The 14,782-nt window shown below is 23.5% G+C and overlaps 1 protein-coding gene across 1 annotated transcript; it reads left to right on the forward strand.

The window, feature by feature from the left end:
* Positions 1-2,618: 2,618 nt before the first annotated feature.
* Positions 2,619-7,828, forward strand: LOC122858575. Its single transcript, XM_044161971.1, has 3 exons — positions 2,619-2,786; positions 6,513-7,067; positions 7,631-7,828. The coding sequence occupies exons 1-3, from the start codon at positions 2,619-2,621 to the stop codon at positions 7,826-7,828; spliced, it is 921 nt and encodes a 306-aa protein (XP_044017906.1).
* Positions 7,829-14,782: the final 6,954 nt, after the last annotated feature.

Genomic DNA, 14,782 nt, shown 5'->3' on the forward strand with positions numbered 1-14,782 from the left:
AAATCATTTATTATTCAAGAGTGTCTATAGACACACGCGACAAAAAAGAAAGCAACCCTTCCTATGAAAGGTAAATATTTAATATTCACAAAAATAAAAAAATATTCTTGCTTTACTATTTTTTTTTTTCTTATATACACTGCAGTTTGATATTGTTTCGAATAACATCGACACTTTAGTGTGTTTACTATATATCACCATGAAGTCTGATAAAAATATTTTTAATAAAAACAAAATAGTTGATAATACTGCAGTATGGAATCAAGACACCGAGTATGCATTTGGTCTTCAAAAAAAGTTGATCAGTTTTTTGGGAATATGGTCAACGGGACATTATAAATCATCAATAATCAAAATCAATATTCATTGTATTTTCCAAGTAAATTATATGCATTATTATCATTATTATAATTATTGTTAAATTGAATTTGATATATAAATATTGAATTTTAGCTCTCTTTTGTAATAATATTTATTAATAATTTTAACATTCATGGAAATTGTGGAACAGCCGAAGAACTAATTGATGCATTGACAATGATGGCAACAAATACATTGGCAATTTTAAAAATTCTTCTAACTTGGTATCAAAGAAAACTTTATAAAATTATTTTAAATTCATTTATTGATGATTGGTACTTCAATCATAATGATAAATCACATAAAATAATGTTAAAATATGCAAAAATTGGACGAGTCGTATTAATTATTCAATGCTTTGGAGCATATGGATCATTAATTCCATTGATTGCACGTTATCCATCTACCAATCAAATGATAAATAAATATAACAATGATTCAATATTTGTAAGAAATATTCCATATGGACCACGTTGTTGGATATCCCTGACAATGTCATGGTACCTCTATGTTGGTTATTATTTAATGTTTTGTGTTAATGTTATTATTATGGTAACAGCATATATGGGTGTAGGTATTTTTATGTTTACCATTGCAATGCATGTTTGTGGACAACTTGATATATTATATAATACTATTAAAATAATTAATGGTGCTGAAAATTATCAACAACAACATTTTTATCTTAAAAATTTTATAAAACGACACAATCATCTTCTTGAAAATTTAAATAAATTTGAAACAATTTGTAGTGTCATTTTTTTTTGTGAAATTTTATCAAATATATTTATAATTTGTCTAAGTGGTAAATAATAGATACATTATTTATAAAAAATTATTATTTTTATCATTTTTCTTTTGTTATTTATATTTTTTATTATAATTTATTTTTATATATATTTTTGCTCTATTCTTATACATTTACAAAGACGAAAATATTTATAAATAAATTTTTTATCTGCACAAAAAAATAAATAAATTATTAGATAATATTTGAGAATCATTAGAAAATAATCTTGCAATTATTTTATTTTTTTATTTCAGGAATTATGATGTTACGAGCACTTCAAAATTTTGACAATGTATTGGCATTTAAAATGTTTGCAAGAATGTTTGTTTTATTATTGCAATTATTTTTGTATAATTTAATCGGTGAAATATTGTCAAATAAAACTGAAAATTTGCAAATTGCAATTTATAATTGTAACTGGTATAAATTGACACCATGTACTATTAGAAATATAGCATTTATAATTCTACGTACAAATTATCCATTTCATTTAACTGCTGGAAAAATACATTATATGAATTTATCAAATTTTAAAAATACTGTAAAGTCAATAGTTTCATTTTTATCAATTCTTCGTTTAATGTTTGAAAGTTAGTTATTATTTTATGATAATAAATAAAACTTGTCATTTAATTTTACTCTGATAATGATTAGATGTTATTAAATATTTAAAAGATAGAAAAAAAAAAACAAAATTCATATTTAATTTTCATAAAATCATTATTCTTATAGTAAAATTGTTATTAATATATAAACACTTTTATATTCATCAAAATATATAGGACAATACTTACTGTGTTTTTATTTTCAAATTATGAGAATAATTTTTTTTTTTTGTTTTTTTAATTTTTGTACTATTATTTACATTTTAATTTTAACTTGTTAGAACTTGAATATAAATCGAATATTTCCAGAGATAAAAAATAAATTGTATACATAAAATTGAAATCCGTGTAAGTAAATTGACCTCGTATACGAAGAACTTATAAGTTCTTATGGTTTAAAAATTTCGAGGTATGTACCTTGTAAGTTTCTATTATGATACAAACATAAAACACATAATACATTTTTACAGAGACAAAAATACAAGATGGAAAAAAAATGATTTGATATGCTTACAACGTCTACAGAGTACGTATAGTCATGTAAAAATATTTCTTTATATTTTTTATTTTTTTCTATATAGATGTGAAATGAATAATATAAATTTTTTTCAATCAATACTCATATATTATGTATACATACGTTGGACATGGAAAAAAAAAAATTCGTATTTTTTTTTTTTTATCCAGAAAATTTAATAATTCATAATAAAAAAATTTATTATGCACCGTGTTTATAGAAGTTCGCAGGTGACATGTACTGATATTAATATTAAATGAAGACTAAAGCAAAATAAAATGGGTATAATATTTTGCTTTACTTTTTTGTCACTCGGTGTAAAGACATCAAATATATTTGTTCATCTATGGCATCTCATAATACATCCTTTGTAGATAATAAAATCAAGTGGAACACCAACACCGAATATGCATTGGGAAATCATAAAAAAGTTATTCGTTTTTTAGGATACTGGGCTAAAGATAAATTTGATAATTCATTGAAAACAAGAGTTGCCATAATGAATATTGTTCACGTAAGTATTTACGTAATTTTTTCTTTATATTAATTAATAATTCTTTTGTTTTTTGTTGTTTAAAAAAAAATTTTTAGATGAGTATTGTTATTGTTTTTATAAAAAATTTAATTGTATATGGTAATTGTGGAACAGGTGAAGAACTAGTTGATGCGTTAACTGTAATATCAGGCTGTTCATTGGCAACGTTAAAAAATTTAATACCATGGTTTCAAAAAAATCTTTACAATGATATTTTAAATTTTTTAATTGATGATTGGTCTTACATTAATAATGACAATAATAAATCACGTAAAATAATGTTTAAATATGCAAAAATAAGTAGAATTGTATTGTTTATTCAACTATTGGGAGCATATGGAACATTGATCCCAGTTATCATGCGTTATCCTTCTGACATTCGAATAACGAATGAATATAATAATGATACAATATTAGTAAGAAATTTTCCACTTGTTCCACATTGTTGGATATCGATGACAATGCAATGGAATCTCTATGTTGGATTTTATATTATAATTTGTATTGACCTATTTATTGTGGCCATTTCATTTGTTGGTAGTGATGTTTTTTTATTTACCATTGCAATGCATATTTGCGGACAATTTGAAATTTTATATAATAGTATGGAAAATGTAAATTTTTATAAAACTTATCAACAACAACATTTGTTTATGAAAAATTTTGTCATACGACATAATCAACTTCTTATTATGTTAAAAAACATTGAAGGAATTGGTAATAAAATTATATTTTCTGAAGTTTTTGGAAATACATTTCTAATTTGCATTAGTGGTAAATAATTATAATTAATTTTTTAATATTAAATAATATATATAGGGAAAAGCGCGGCAAAATGGAACACCCAAAAAAATATTTTGACTCATATTTTTTTTCATTTTTTCGTCACTCTTCGATTAAAAAAGCCGGAAGAAAATAGATGCAATAAAAAAAAAATTTTTTTGAAAATTTTTTGAGCATTTTTTTTAAGAACAAAGAAAATTATTTTTCATATTTTTTTTTTTGTTCGTCGAGAAAAATAGTGATAAATTAATTTAAAAGCAATTGTTCGTAATTATACATGAAGAGAAATAAAAAAAAATTAATTTTTGTGATTAATATTATCACATTTTATTAAACAACAATAAATAAATTTATACTAATAATTTTTTTTTTAAATATTAAAAATTATTTATGTTTTTTTTTATTAATAAGTGAGAAAAACTAATCGGAAAATACTATTGTCATACATCGATTTATATTTTTTCCTTAAGTGTTCCATTTTGCCCCGCTTTCCTCTATACTTTTATTAATGGATACACTTGTATTCATATTGGACAATTAAATTTATGTATAGTACATTAGATGTTTCATGAAAAATAAGGTAAAAAGAACGGCTTTTTCAACTTGGTTACGAATATCGTGGAGATGGCAACTGGTAAGTTGAGGCGACAACCAAAGCGCAGCTGAGGTGGAAACAACCCTAAACAGGCATTTAATTTTTCCAACGACGAAGACGTTGCCTTATTTTTCATGAAAAATCGAATGTGTTTTTTTGTTTCAAAAACCTTCAATAAGGTAATTTTTTGTATACTATCTTGTCCCGCCGGCCGCAGCGGAAATGAAAGCACGAAAAGTCGTTAATAAAGTTTAAGGGGATTACTACACAAACATAAATACCTTCATAATTTTTTACAGTATTTCATATTAGTGTAACAGCCATTTCGAAATTCTGGGCTTTTGGGTATTTTTTCGAACGGATCCTTAGGAATTTATAAGAAATTTTCTTTGCATGCGTGTTATAACTTTTTATTTTGTCAACATGATAAAATATAATAATAATCTTGTCGTAGGGACAACATGCGGTACAAAAAAAACGCCTTATTGAAGATGATGAGATAGAATGGCATTTATGTTACAAGGGCAGTGGGAACAATGTGTGAATTTCCAAAGCGCAAGAGGGGTAGTGCGCTTTTTAGAAATTCACACATTATTACCACTGTCCCTAGTAACATAAAATATGGTTCGTTACATGTGCCCAATCAGAAAGCCCGCTCACAACTCATTTGGAGGGGAAACACTCGCCAAGGCTCGTGCTTGCCCCTCCAAATTCGTTGAGAGCACACTCTCTGAGTGGGCACTTGTAACGAAATATACTATTTTCTATTGCACTTTACTCATAAAAGTATAAAAAAAGAAAAACAAAGATGAATATTTTGTAAATTTATATTCACATAAAGTGACTTTTTTTTTTTCAAAAAACCTCTCATGACTTATATCATACCCCGTTTCATAATTCATATGAATAGTATTAATGAAAAGAAAAATAATAATAATTATATATACATTAAATTTTTTTTAGGATTTATACTGCTTCAGTCATTCAAGTCATCTCATGGACAAACAGTATTTTGTTTAATTGCTAGAATGTTTGTTTTATTTACGCAATTATTTTTATATAGTTATATTGGTGAAAAATTAACAAATAAAGCTAAACATTTACAATCAGTAATTTACAATAGCAATTGGGATGATTTATCACCGAAAATTATTAGAGATATGTCATTTATTATCTCACGTTCACAATATGAATTTAATTTAACTGCTGCAAAAACTCAAAATATGAATATGTCTAATTTCAAAAATATTGTTAAATCTATATTTTCGTATTTATCAGTTCTTCGATTGATGTTTGAAAAGTAACAATATTTACCTTTTATCTGAACCTGATGAAATTTGATAATTATTTATTTCGCCAACTTGATTTATAATGTTTTTTTGTAATTGAACTTGTTGACAAACACCATGAAATCACAGCACATTGTATAATAGAGAATAAAAAATAATTGCTATATATGTATATCATTATTATCCATGAGTATAGTAGTTATTAAAAATATTTCAAATTATGAAAATTATTTTGTACGATATGATAAATAAATATATACAATGTATGTACCATAAAATATTTTCCATTTTTTTTTCTGTTCACAATACACAATATAGATATATTTCAACTCTTCAAGTCTTCGGAGCTTCGAAAGTCTATCGAAACTTATAACACACAATTATTTTTACAGACTGAAAAAGAATATATACACAAGATGGAAAAAAAATAGTTTGATATGTATTTACAACGTCTATAGAGTAAGTATAGTCATGTAAAAATATTTTTTCATATATTTTATTTTTTTCTATAGATGTGAAATAAATAATATAAATTTTTTTCAATCAATACTCATATATTATGTATAGATACGTGGAACATGAAAAAAACTTTGTATTTTATTTTTCTCCTGGAAATTTAATAATTCATAATAAAAAAATTTATTATGCACCACGTCTATAGAAGCTTACTGCAGGTGACATGCACTGATATTAATATTAAATGAAGACTAAAGCAAAAATAAAATGTTTATAATATTTTGCATTATTTTTTTGTCATGCAATGTAAGAACAACAAATATATCTTTGCTCATCTATGGCTTTTCATAATACATCCTTTGTAGATATTAAAACCAAGTGGAACACAAACACAGAGTATGCATTGGGAAGTCATAAAAAAGTTATTAATTTTTTGGGTTACTGGCCAAAAAATAAATTTAATACTTCATCTAAAATAAGATCTGGCATTATTAATATTGTACAAGTAAGCATTTACATAATTTTTTTTTTGTATTATTTATACAAAACATAACAAAAGTGTTGTTTTAAAAAATTTTTTAGATCAGTTGTGCTATTGTTTTCATAAAAAATTTCATTGTATATGGTAATTGTGGATCTAGTGAAGAACTAGTTGACGCGTTGACTTTAATGTCAGGCAGTTTTTTGGCAATTTTAAAAAATACACTACCATGGTTTCAAAAAAATCTTTACAATGACATTTTAGATTTCTTAATTGATGATTGGTCTGACATTAATAATAATAATAATAAATCACGTAAAATCATGTTTAAATATGCAAAAATAAGTAGAATTGTATTGTTTATTCAACTCTTGGGAGCATATGGATCATTGATTTCATTGATTGCACATTATCCATCGACAAATCAAATAATGAATGAATATAATAATGATTCAATATTTGTGAGAAATATTCCATATGGACCACGTTGTTGGATATCGTTGACAATGCCATGGAATCTCTATGTTGGATTTTATATTATACTTTGTGTGGATCTATTTTTTTTAACCACTTCATTTATTGGTAGTGATGTTTTTTTATTTACAATAGCCATACATGTTTGTGGACAATTTGAAATTTTATATAATTCTATGGAAAATATAAATTACTATAAAAATTATCAACAACAACATTTGTTTATGAAAAATTTTGTTATACGACATAATCAACTTCTTGTTATGTTAGAAAACTTTGAAGAAATTTGTAATAAAATTATATTTTTCGAAGTTATGGGAAATACATTTCTAATCTGTATTAGTGGTAAATAATTACGATTTATTTTTTTAATCAATATTTTAACACGTGTAAATAAATTTATTAATATATATTATGTAATTTTTAATTTTATATTAGGTGAGTATAATATCATAATAAAGCATTTTTCATTGAACTTTACTTATAAAATTAAGATACAAAAATAATATAAAATTTTAATATGGATTTTGTAAATTTATTTACATAATGTGACATATTTTTTTAAATAAAATAATAATCATATATATAATTTTTTTTTTCAGGATTTATATTGCTTCAGTCATTCAATTCATCTCATGGACAAATAAATTTTAGTTTAATTGCTAGAATGTTTATTTTATTTACGGAATTATTTTTATACAGTTATGTAGGTGAAAAATTAACAAACATAGCTAATAATTTACAGGCAGTAATTTATAATAGCAACTGGGATGATTTATCACCGAAAATTATTAAAGATATGACATTTATTATCGCACGTTCACAATATGAATTCAATTTAACAGCTGGTAAAATGCAAAATATGAATTTGTCTAATTTCAAAGATATTGTTAAATCTATATTTTCATATTTATCAATTCTTCGATTGATGTTTGAAAAATAATATTATTTACCTTCTATTTTAATCTCATTTAATCATATAATTCTTCTTGTTTTATCAACTTGATTATTAATGTTTTTTTATAATTAAACTTGTTGAAAATCATCTTCAAATCATAGCATATTGAATAATAAAAAATAAAAAAATAATTTAAGTTTATAGTAGTTATTGAAAATTTTTTAAATTACAGCAAATTTGTTATATGCAGAGCCAGGAAGTTCGTCTTTTATTTCAGTTTGCCGTAAATACCATGGCAACATGGCGAAATATAGTTAAAAAAAAAAGACGACCTGAACCTCGTACATGGAAAGAATGGCCTCGAAAAATGGCCAAAAGAGGCCAAAAACATAAGGCCATTTCTTAAGGCCATTTCTTAAGGCCATTTTTAAGAGGCCAAAAAAAATAAGGCCATTTTTTCTATGTACGAGGTTCAAATCGTCTTTTTTTTTAACTATATTTTACCATGTTGCTATGGTATTTACGGCAAACTGAAATAAAAGACGAACTTCCTGGCTCTGGTTATATGTTATAAATAAATAAATATATATGTACCATAAAATAATTACCATATTTTCACAAATTTATTTTCACTCTGTGACTTGTAAATATTACTTTGAGACAACACAAAAATAAATTCACAATTGCTGTCATTTTACGTGAAGTTAACTTCATAACTTGACTTGTATGCATTTGGGTACACTTTAGTGTTGTAAAAGAGTGATTATAAAATGATTTACACGGTATAATTTAATGAAAAATTCTTTCAGTATACATGTACCATAAAATATTTTCCATTTTCTTTTTCTGTTCACAATGCACAATAGATATTTCAACTCTTCAAGTCTTCGGAGCTTCGAAAGTCTATCGAAACTTATAACACATAATTATTTTTACAGACTGAAAAAGAATATATACACAAGATGGAAAAAAAAAATAGTTTGATATGTATTTACAACGTCTATAGAGTAAGTATATAGTCATGTAAAAATATTTTTTTATATATTTTATTTTTTTCTATAGATGTGAAATGAATAATATAAATTTTTTCCAATCAATACTCATATATTATGTGTACATATGTTGGACATGGAAAAAACTTTGCACTTTCTTTTTCTCCTGGAAATTTAATAATTCATAATAACATAATTTATTATGCACCACGGCTATAGAAGATTACTGCAGGTGACATGCAATGATATTAATATTAAATGAAGACTAAAGCAAAAATAAAATGTGTATAATATTTTGCATTACTTTTTTGTCACTCGATATAAGAACAAACAAATATATTTGCTCATCTATGGCATCTCATGATACTTACTTTGTTGATAATAAAATCAAGTGGAACGAAAATACAGAATATGCATTTGGATTGCAAAAGAAATTAATTCGTTTTTTGGGATATTGGGCAAAAGATAAATTCGATAAATCATCGAAAACAAGAGCTGGCATCATGAATATTACTCACGTAAGTATTTACGTAATTTTTTTTTTTTTTTTTATTTTTTACAACAATATAACAGAATTGTTATTTAAAAAAAATTTTTTAGATTAGTATTGTTTTTGTTTTTATAAAAAATTTCATTGCATATGGTAATTGTGGATCTAGTGAACAATTAGTTGACGCTTTAACTATAATATCAGGCAGTATAATGGCAATTTTAAAAAATATATTACCATGGTTTCTAAAAAATCTTCACAATGATATTTTAAATTTCTTAATTGATGATTGGTCTTACATTAATAATATCAATAATAAATCACATAAAATAATGTTTAAATATGCAAAAATTGGTAGAATTGTATTGTTTATTCAAATAATGGGAGTATATGCATCTTTGATCCCACTGTTTGTGCATTATCCTTCTACCATTCATGTACTAAATAAATATAATAACGATACAATATTAGCGAGAAAATTTCCACTTGTTCCACATTGTTGGATATCAGCAACAATGCCATGGAATCTCTATGTTGGATGTTATATTATACTTTGTATTGACTTATTTATTTTGTCTACTTCATTTGTTGGTGGTGATGTTTTTTTATTTTCAATAGCCATACACATTTGTGGACAATTTCAAATTTTATATAATAGCATGGAAAATATAAATTACTATAAAACTTATCAACAACAACATTTGGTTATGAAAAATTTTGTCATACGACATAGTCAACTTCTTATTATGTTAAAAAACTTTGAAAAAATTTGTAATAAAATTATATTTTTTGAAGTTTTGGGAAATACATTTCTTATTTGTATTTGTGGTAAATATAATTACAATTTATTTCTTAAATAAATTTCTAAACTTGTGTAAATAAATTCATTGAAATATATATACATGTATATTTTTAATTTTATTATTGGCCGATAAATTAAAAATATATTGTATACATTAGATGTGATATGAAAAAAAAAAAATAAATAAAGACCGTGTGAAGTTGGTTATTAGTTGAAGAAGTGGCAAACTTGAATGCCGAAAAGATGGAAAGTTTAAACAATAACCAAGACACTCCGAGGCATTCAACTTTTCCGACGATAAAGACAAAAGGCAAATTTCACCTGGGACCTGGTTATTTTTTTTTGCTTTATTTTTAACAAAAAATATACTGTATTTTTTTATTTTTTTTAAAAAACCTCTATAATGACTCATATCATACTCTGTTTGAATAATAATATTAATGAAAAAAAATAATAATAATATATACATTAATTTTTTTTTTTTTTTAGGATTAATATTGCTTCAGTCAATTAATTTTTCTCATGGACAAATAAAACTTCCTTTAATTGCTAGAATGTTTGTTTTATTTACGCAATTATTTTTATATAGCTATATTGGCGAAAATTTAACAAACAGAGCAAAAAATGTACAATCAGTAATTTACAGTAGCAACTGGAATGATTTATCACCGAAAATTATTAAAGATATGTCATTTATTATTTCACGTTCACAATATGAATTTAATTTAACAGCAGCCCACGTAGAAAAATTATATCTGAAATATATCTCAATTATATCTCAATTATATCTCAATTTCGACAGATATGGAGGAGATATAAAAAAGATATGGAATATATCTAAATAATATATATTATATATTATTTTTTATATTCAGTAGAAAAATTATTCATCTATATATGTAAAGTCGAAAATATAAATAACAGTATGAACTAACGAAAAAATATGGAATATATATATATTTTATAGATTTTTAGATTTTTATAATCTTTCCGATTTTATATGTTTTCTATTTGGATATATACATATATATAATCTATATAAAAAGATATACAATATATATATAATAGATCGATCTGAAGAATATAAAAGGAGATATAAAATATATATACTTAAAATATATTTAAATTCAATATTTTTTAAACAATAAATTCAACATTTATTTAAACAAAATTTGACATTTTTGTTTGAACATTAAATTCAACATATTTTTTAATGTTTAAATAAATGTTGAATTTATTATTTAAAATATTAAATTTATTGTTTAAAAAATATTGAACAATATTTAAACAAATGTTGATTGTTGTTCAAAAATGTTAAATTTATTGTTTAAAAATATTGATTTAAAATATTTCAATTATATATATTTTATATCTCGGCACATATTCTTCGAGATCGATATATACTATATATACTATTACATATCTTTTATATAGATACTATATATGTATAATCCAAATAAACATATAAATCATTGATTAAAATAAAAATACCCATAAAAAATATATATTATTTTTCGTTAGTTCATAGTTATTTATTTTCCGAACTTTTATATATAGATGACAATTTTTCTACCGAAATATAAAATATTATATAATATATATTATTTAAAATATATTCATAATTTACTCCTCCTGTCAGTCAGCAAAATTGCAAATTAAGGCCGCAATACACGTAGGAAAAACAAAAAATATGAATATGTCTAGCTTCAAAGATATTGTTAAATCTATATTTTCATATTTATCAATTCTTCGGTTGATGTTTGAAAATTAATATTATATATTTACCTTCTGTTTCAATCTCATCTAACCAGATATTTCTTTTTGTTTTATACTGCGTTGTAGAACTTGATTAATAATGTTTCTCTATAATTGAACTTGTTGAAAACCATCATTAAATCACAGCACATTTAATAATTAAAAAAAAAAAAAAAAAAAAATTGCTACATTTCTATTTATTTCTCACGAGTATATATAGTATTTATTAAAAAAGGTTTTAAATTATAGCTAATTTTTGGTACGATATATATGTACTATAAAATATTTTCAATTTTTTTTTTCTGTGTATACAATACTTAGAAGATATTTTCATCAAGTTTTCGGAGCATCGAAAGTCTGTACATATGTCGAAACTTATAACACATAATCATTTTTACAGACTTCGGAAGAATATACACAAGATTGAAAGAAAAAAAATTGACATGGTTACAACGTCTATAGAGTAAATATAGTCATGTAAAAATATTTTTTTATATATTTTTTTTTTTTTTTATAGATATGCAAAATAAATAATATAAATTTTTTTCAATCAATACTCATATATTATGTGTACATATGTTGGACATGGAAAAAACTTTGCGCTTTATTTTTCTCCTAGAAATTTAATAATTCATAATAAAAAAATTTATTATGCACCACGTCTATAGAAGCTTACTGCAGGTGACATGCACTGATATTAATATTAAATGAAGACTAAAGCAAAATAAAATGTGTATAATATTTTGCATTATTTTTTTGTCACTCGATGTAAAAACAACAAATATATTTATCTAACTATATGGCTTCTTGTAAATCAAATTTCATAGAAAACAAAACCAAATGGAACAACGACACAGTATATGCATTTGGAATGCAAAAAACTATAATTACATTCTTGGGCTATTGGCCAGAATATTTTGATGATAAATTATCAAAAATAAGAGTGAATTTTTTCAGTGCAATACAGGTACAAAAATTTAATTATTAATTTATTTATCATCATTAAATTTCAACTGCTGAATCAATAAAACGTTAAAAAAAAAATATTTAGATTGTTATTGTTATTATTTTTATAAAAAAATTTATTTTTTATGGTAATTGTGGAACAAATGAAGAATTAATTGACGCATTAACTTTGATAACACTAAGTTTATTGTCAGTTATAAAAATAATATTACCTTGGTATCAAAAAAAACTTTATAATAATATTTTAAATTCATTAATGAATGACTGGTATTGTGTTAATGATAAATCACGTAAAATCATGTTAAAATATGCAAAAATTGGAAGAATTGTATTGATCATTCAATTTATCGGAGCATATGGATCATTGATTCCAATGATTTCACGTTATCCATCTATTGTTGTAGAAGCAAATGGATATAATAATGATACAATATTATTGAGGAGCATTCCACTTGGACCACGTTGTTGGATACCAATGACACTGTCATGGTATCTTTATGTTGGTTATTATTTTCTACTTTGCATTGATCTATTAATTTTATCAACTGCATTTGTTGGTAGTGATATTTTTGTGTTTACCATCGCAATGCATATATGTGGACAATTTAAAATTTTATATAACAGCATTGAAAATATAAATTATCATAAAAATCGTAAACAACAATGTTTAATTATTGAAAATTTTGTTATACGACATAATGAGCTGATTGAAATTTTAGAACAATTTGAAGAAGCTTGTAATGTTATTATATTTTTTGAAGTTTTCGCAAATATATTTGTCATCTGTATCACAGGTAAATATTAATTTTAATGTATTATATAAATTTTAAATATGATAGCCATTTGATTGTTGTAATTATTGTTATTGTTTTTTATAAAAATATAGGCTCTTTGATGTTACGATCATTACAAATATCTGATCAAATAATGGCATTTAAAATGATGATAAGAATGTTTGTTTTATTTGTTCAATTATTTTTATACAGTTACATTGGCGAGTGGTCATCATATTGGAGTAGTAATTTACAATTAGCAATTTGGAATTGTAATTGGTATGATTTATCACCAAGCTTGGTTAAAGATTTGTCATTTATTATTTTACGTACACAATATGAGTTTCATTTGACGGCTGGAAAAATTCAAAATATGAATATGTCGAGTTTTAAAGATATTATGAAATCTATATTTTCATTGTTATCAATTTTACGTTTGATGTTTGATAATTGAAAATTTATTTTACTTGTAATTTGCTCTATGGATCATTCGGAAAAAAAAATATATATATACACAAAGAAAAATGAATAAATTATATTTTATGATTTTATCTTAATCTTATTTATGTATTTTAAATTCTTACTGAAAATTCAATCACTTTTCTCATCATCTTTTCTTTTGTTTAAATACTTTTTTCAACATTTCAACACTTGCGGGTTTAAAATAATTAATTGATTTTTTTCAGAGATAAATTAAATTATATATGTCAAATTCAAATAACAGTAAGTACATTATAATTATAATTATTATATATATACCTTTTAAATTCTTGAAAAATTACGAGATATCATTTAGGTTTGATTGATGATGTAATGATGTAAGTCTTTAACTCTTTGAAGACTCAAAAGTCTACCGAAAGATGTAACTCTTTTGACGGTAAGTAAAATAATATTTACATAAGATTAAAAAAAAAGATTCGAAATGTTTACAACGTCTATAGAATAAGTATAGTCATGTAAAAATATTTTCTCATATATTTTATTTTTTCTATAGATGTGAAATGAATAATATAAATTTTTTTCCATCAATACTCATATATTATGTATACACATATGTTGAACATGAAAAAAACTTTGTATTTTCTTTTTCTCCCGCAAATTTAATAATTCATAATAAAAAAATTTATTATGCACCATGTCTATAGAAGCTTACAGGTGACATGCACTGATATTAATATTAAATAAAGACTAAAGCAAAATAAAAATATATTTTGCATTATT

The sequence above is a fragment of the Aphidius gifuensis genome, linkage group LG1 (assembly GCF_014905175.1).
Source record: "Aphidius gifuensis isolate YNYX2018 linkage group LG1, ASM1490517v1, whole genome shotgun sequence".
Lineage (NCBI taxonomy): Eukaryota > Metazoa > Arthropoda > Insecta > Hymenoptera > Braconidae > Aphidius > Aphidius gifuensis.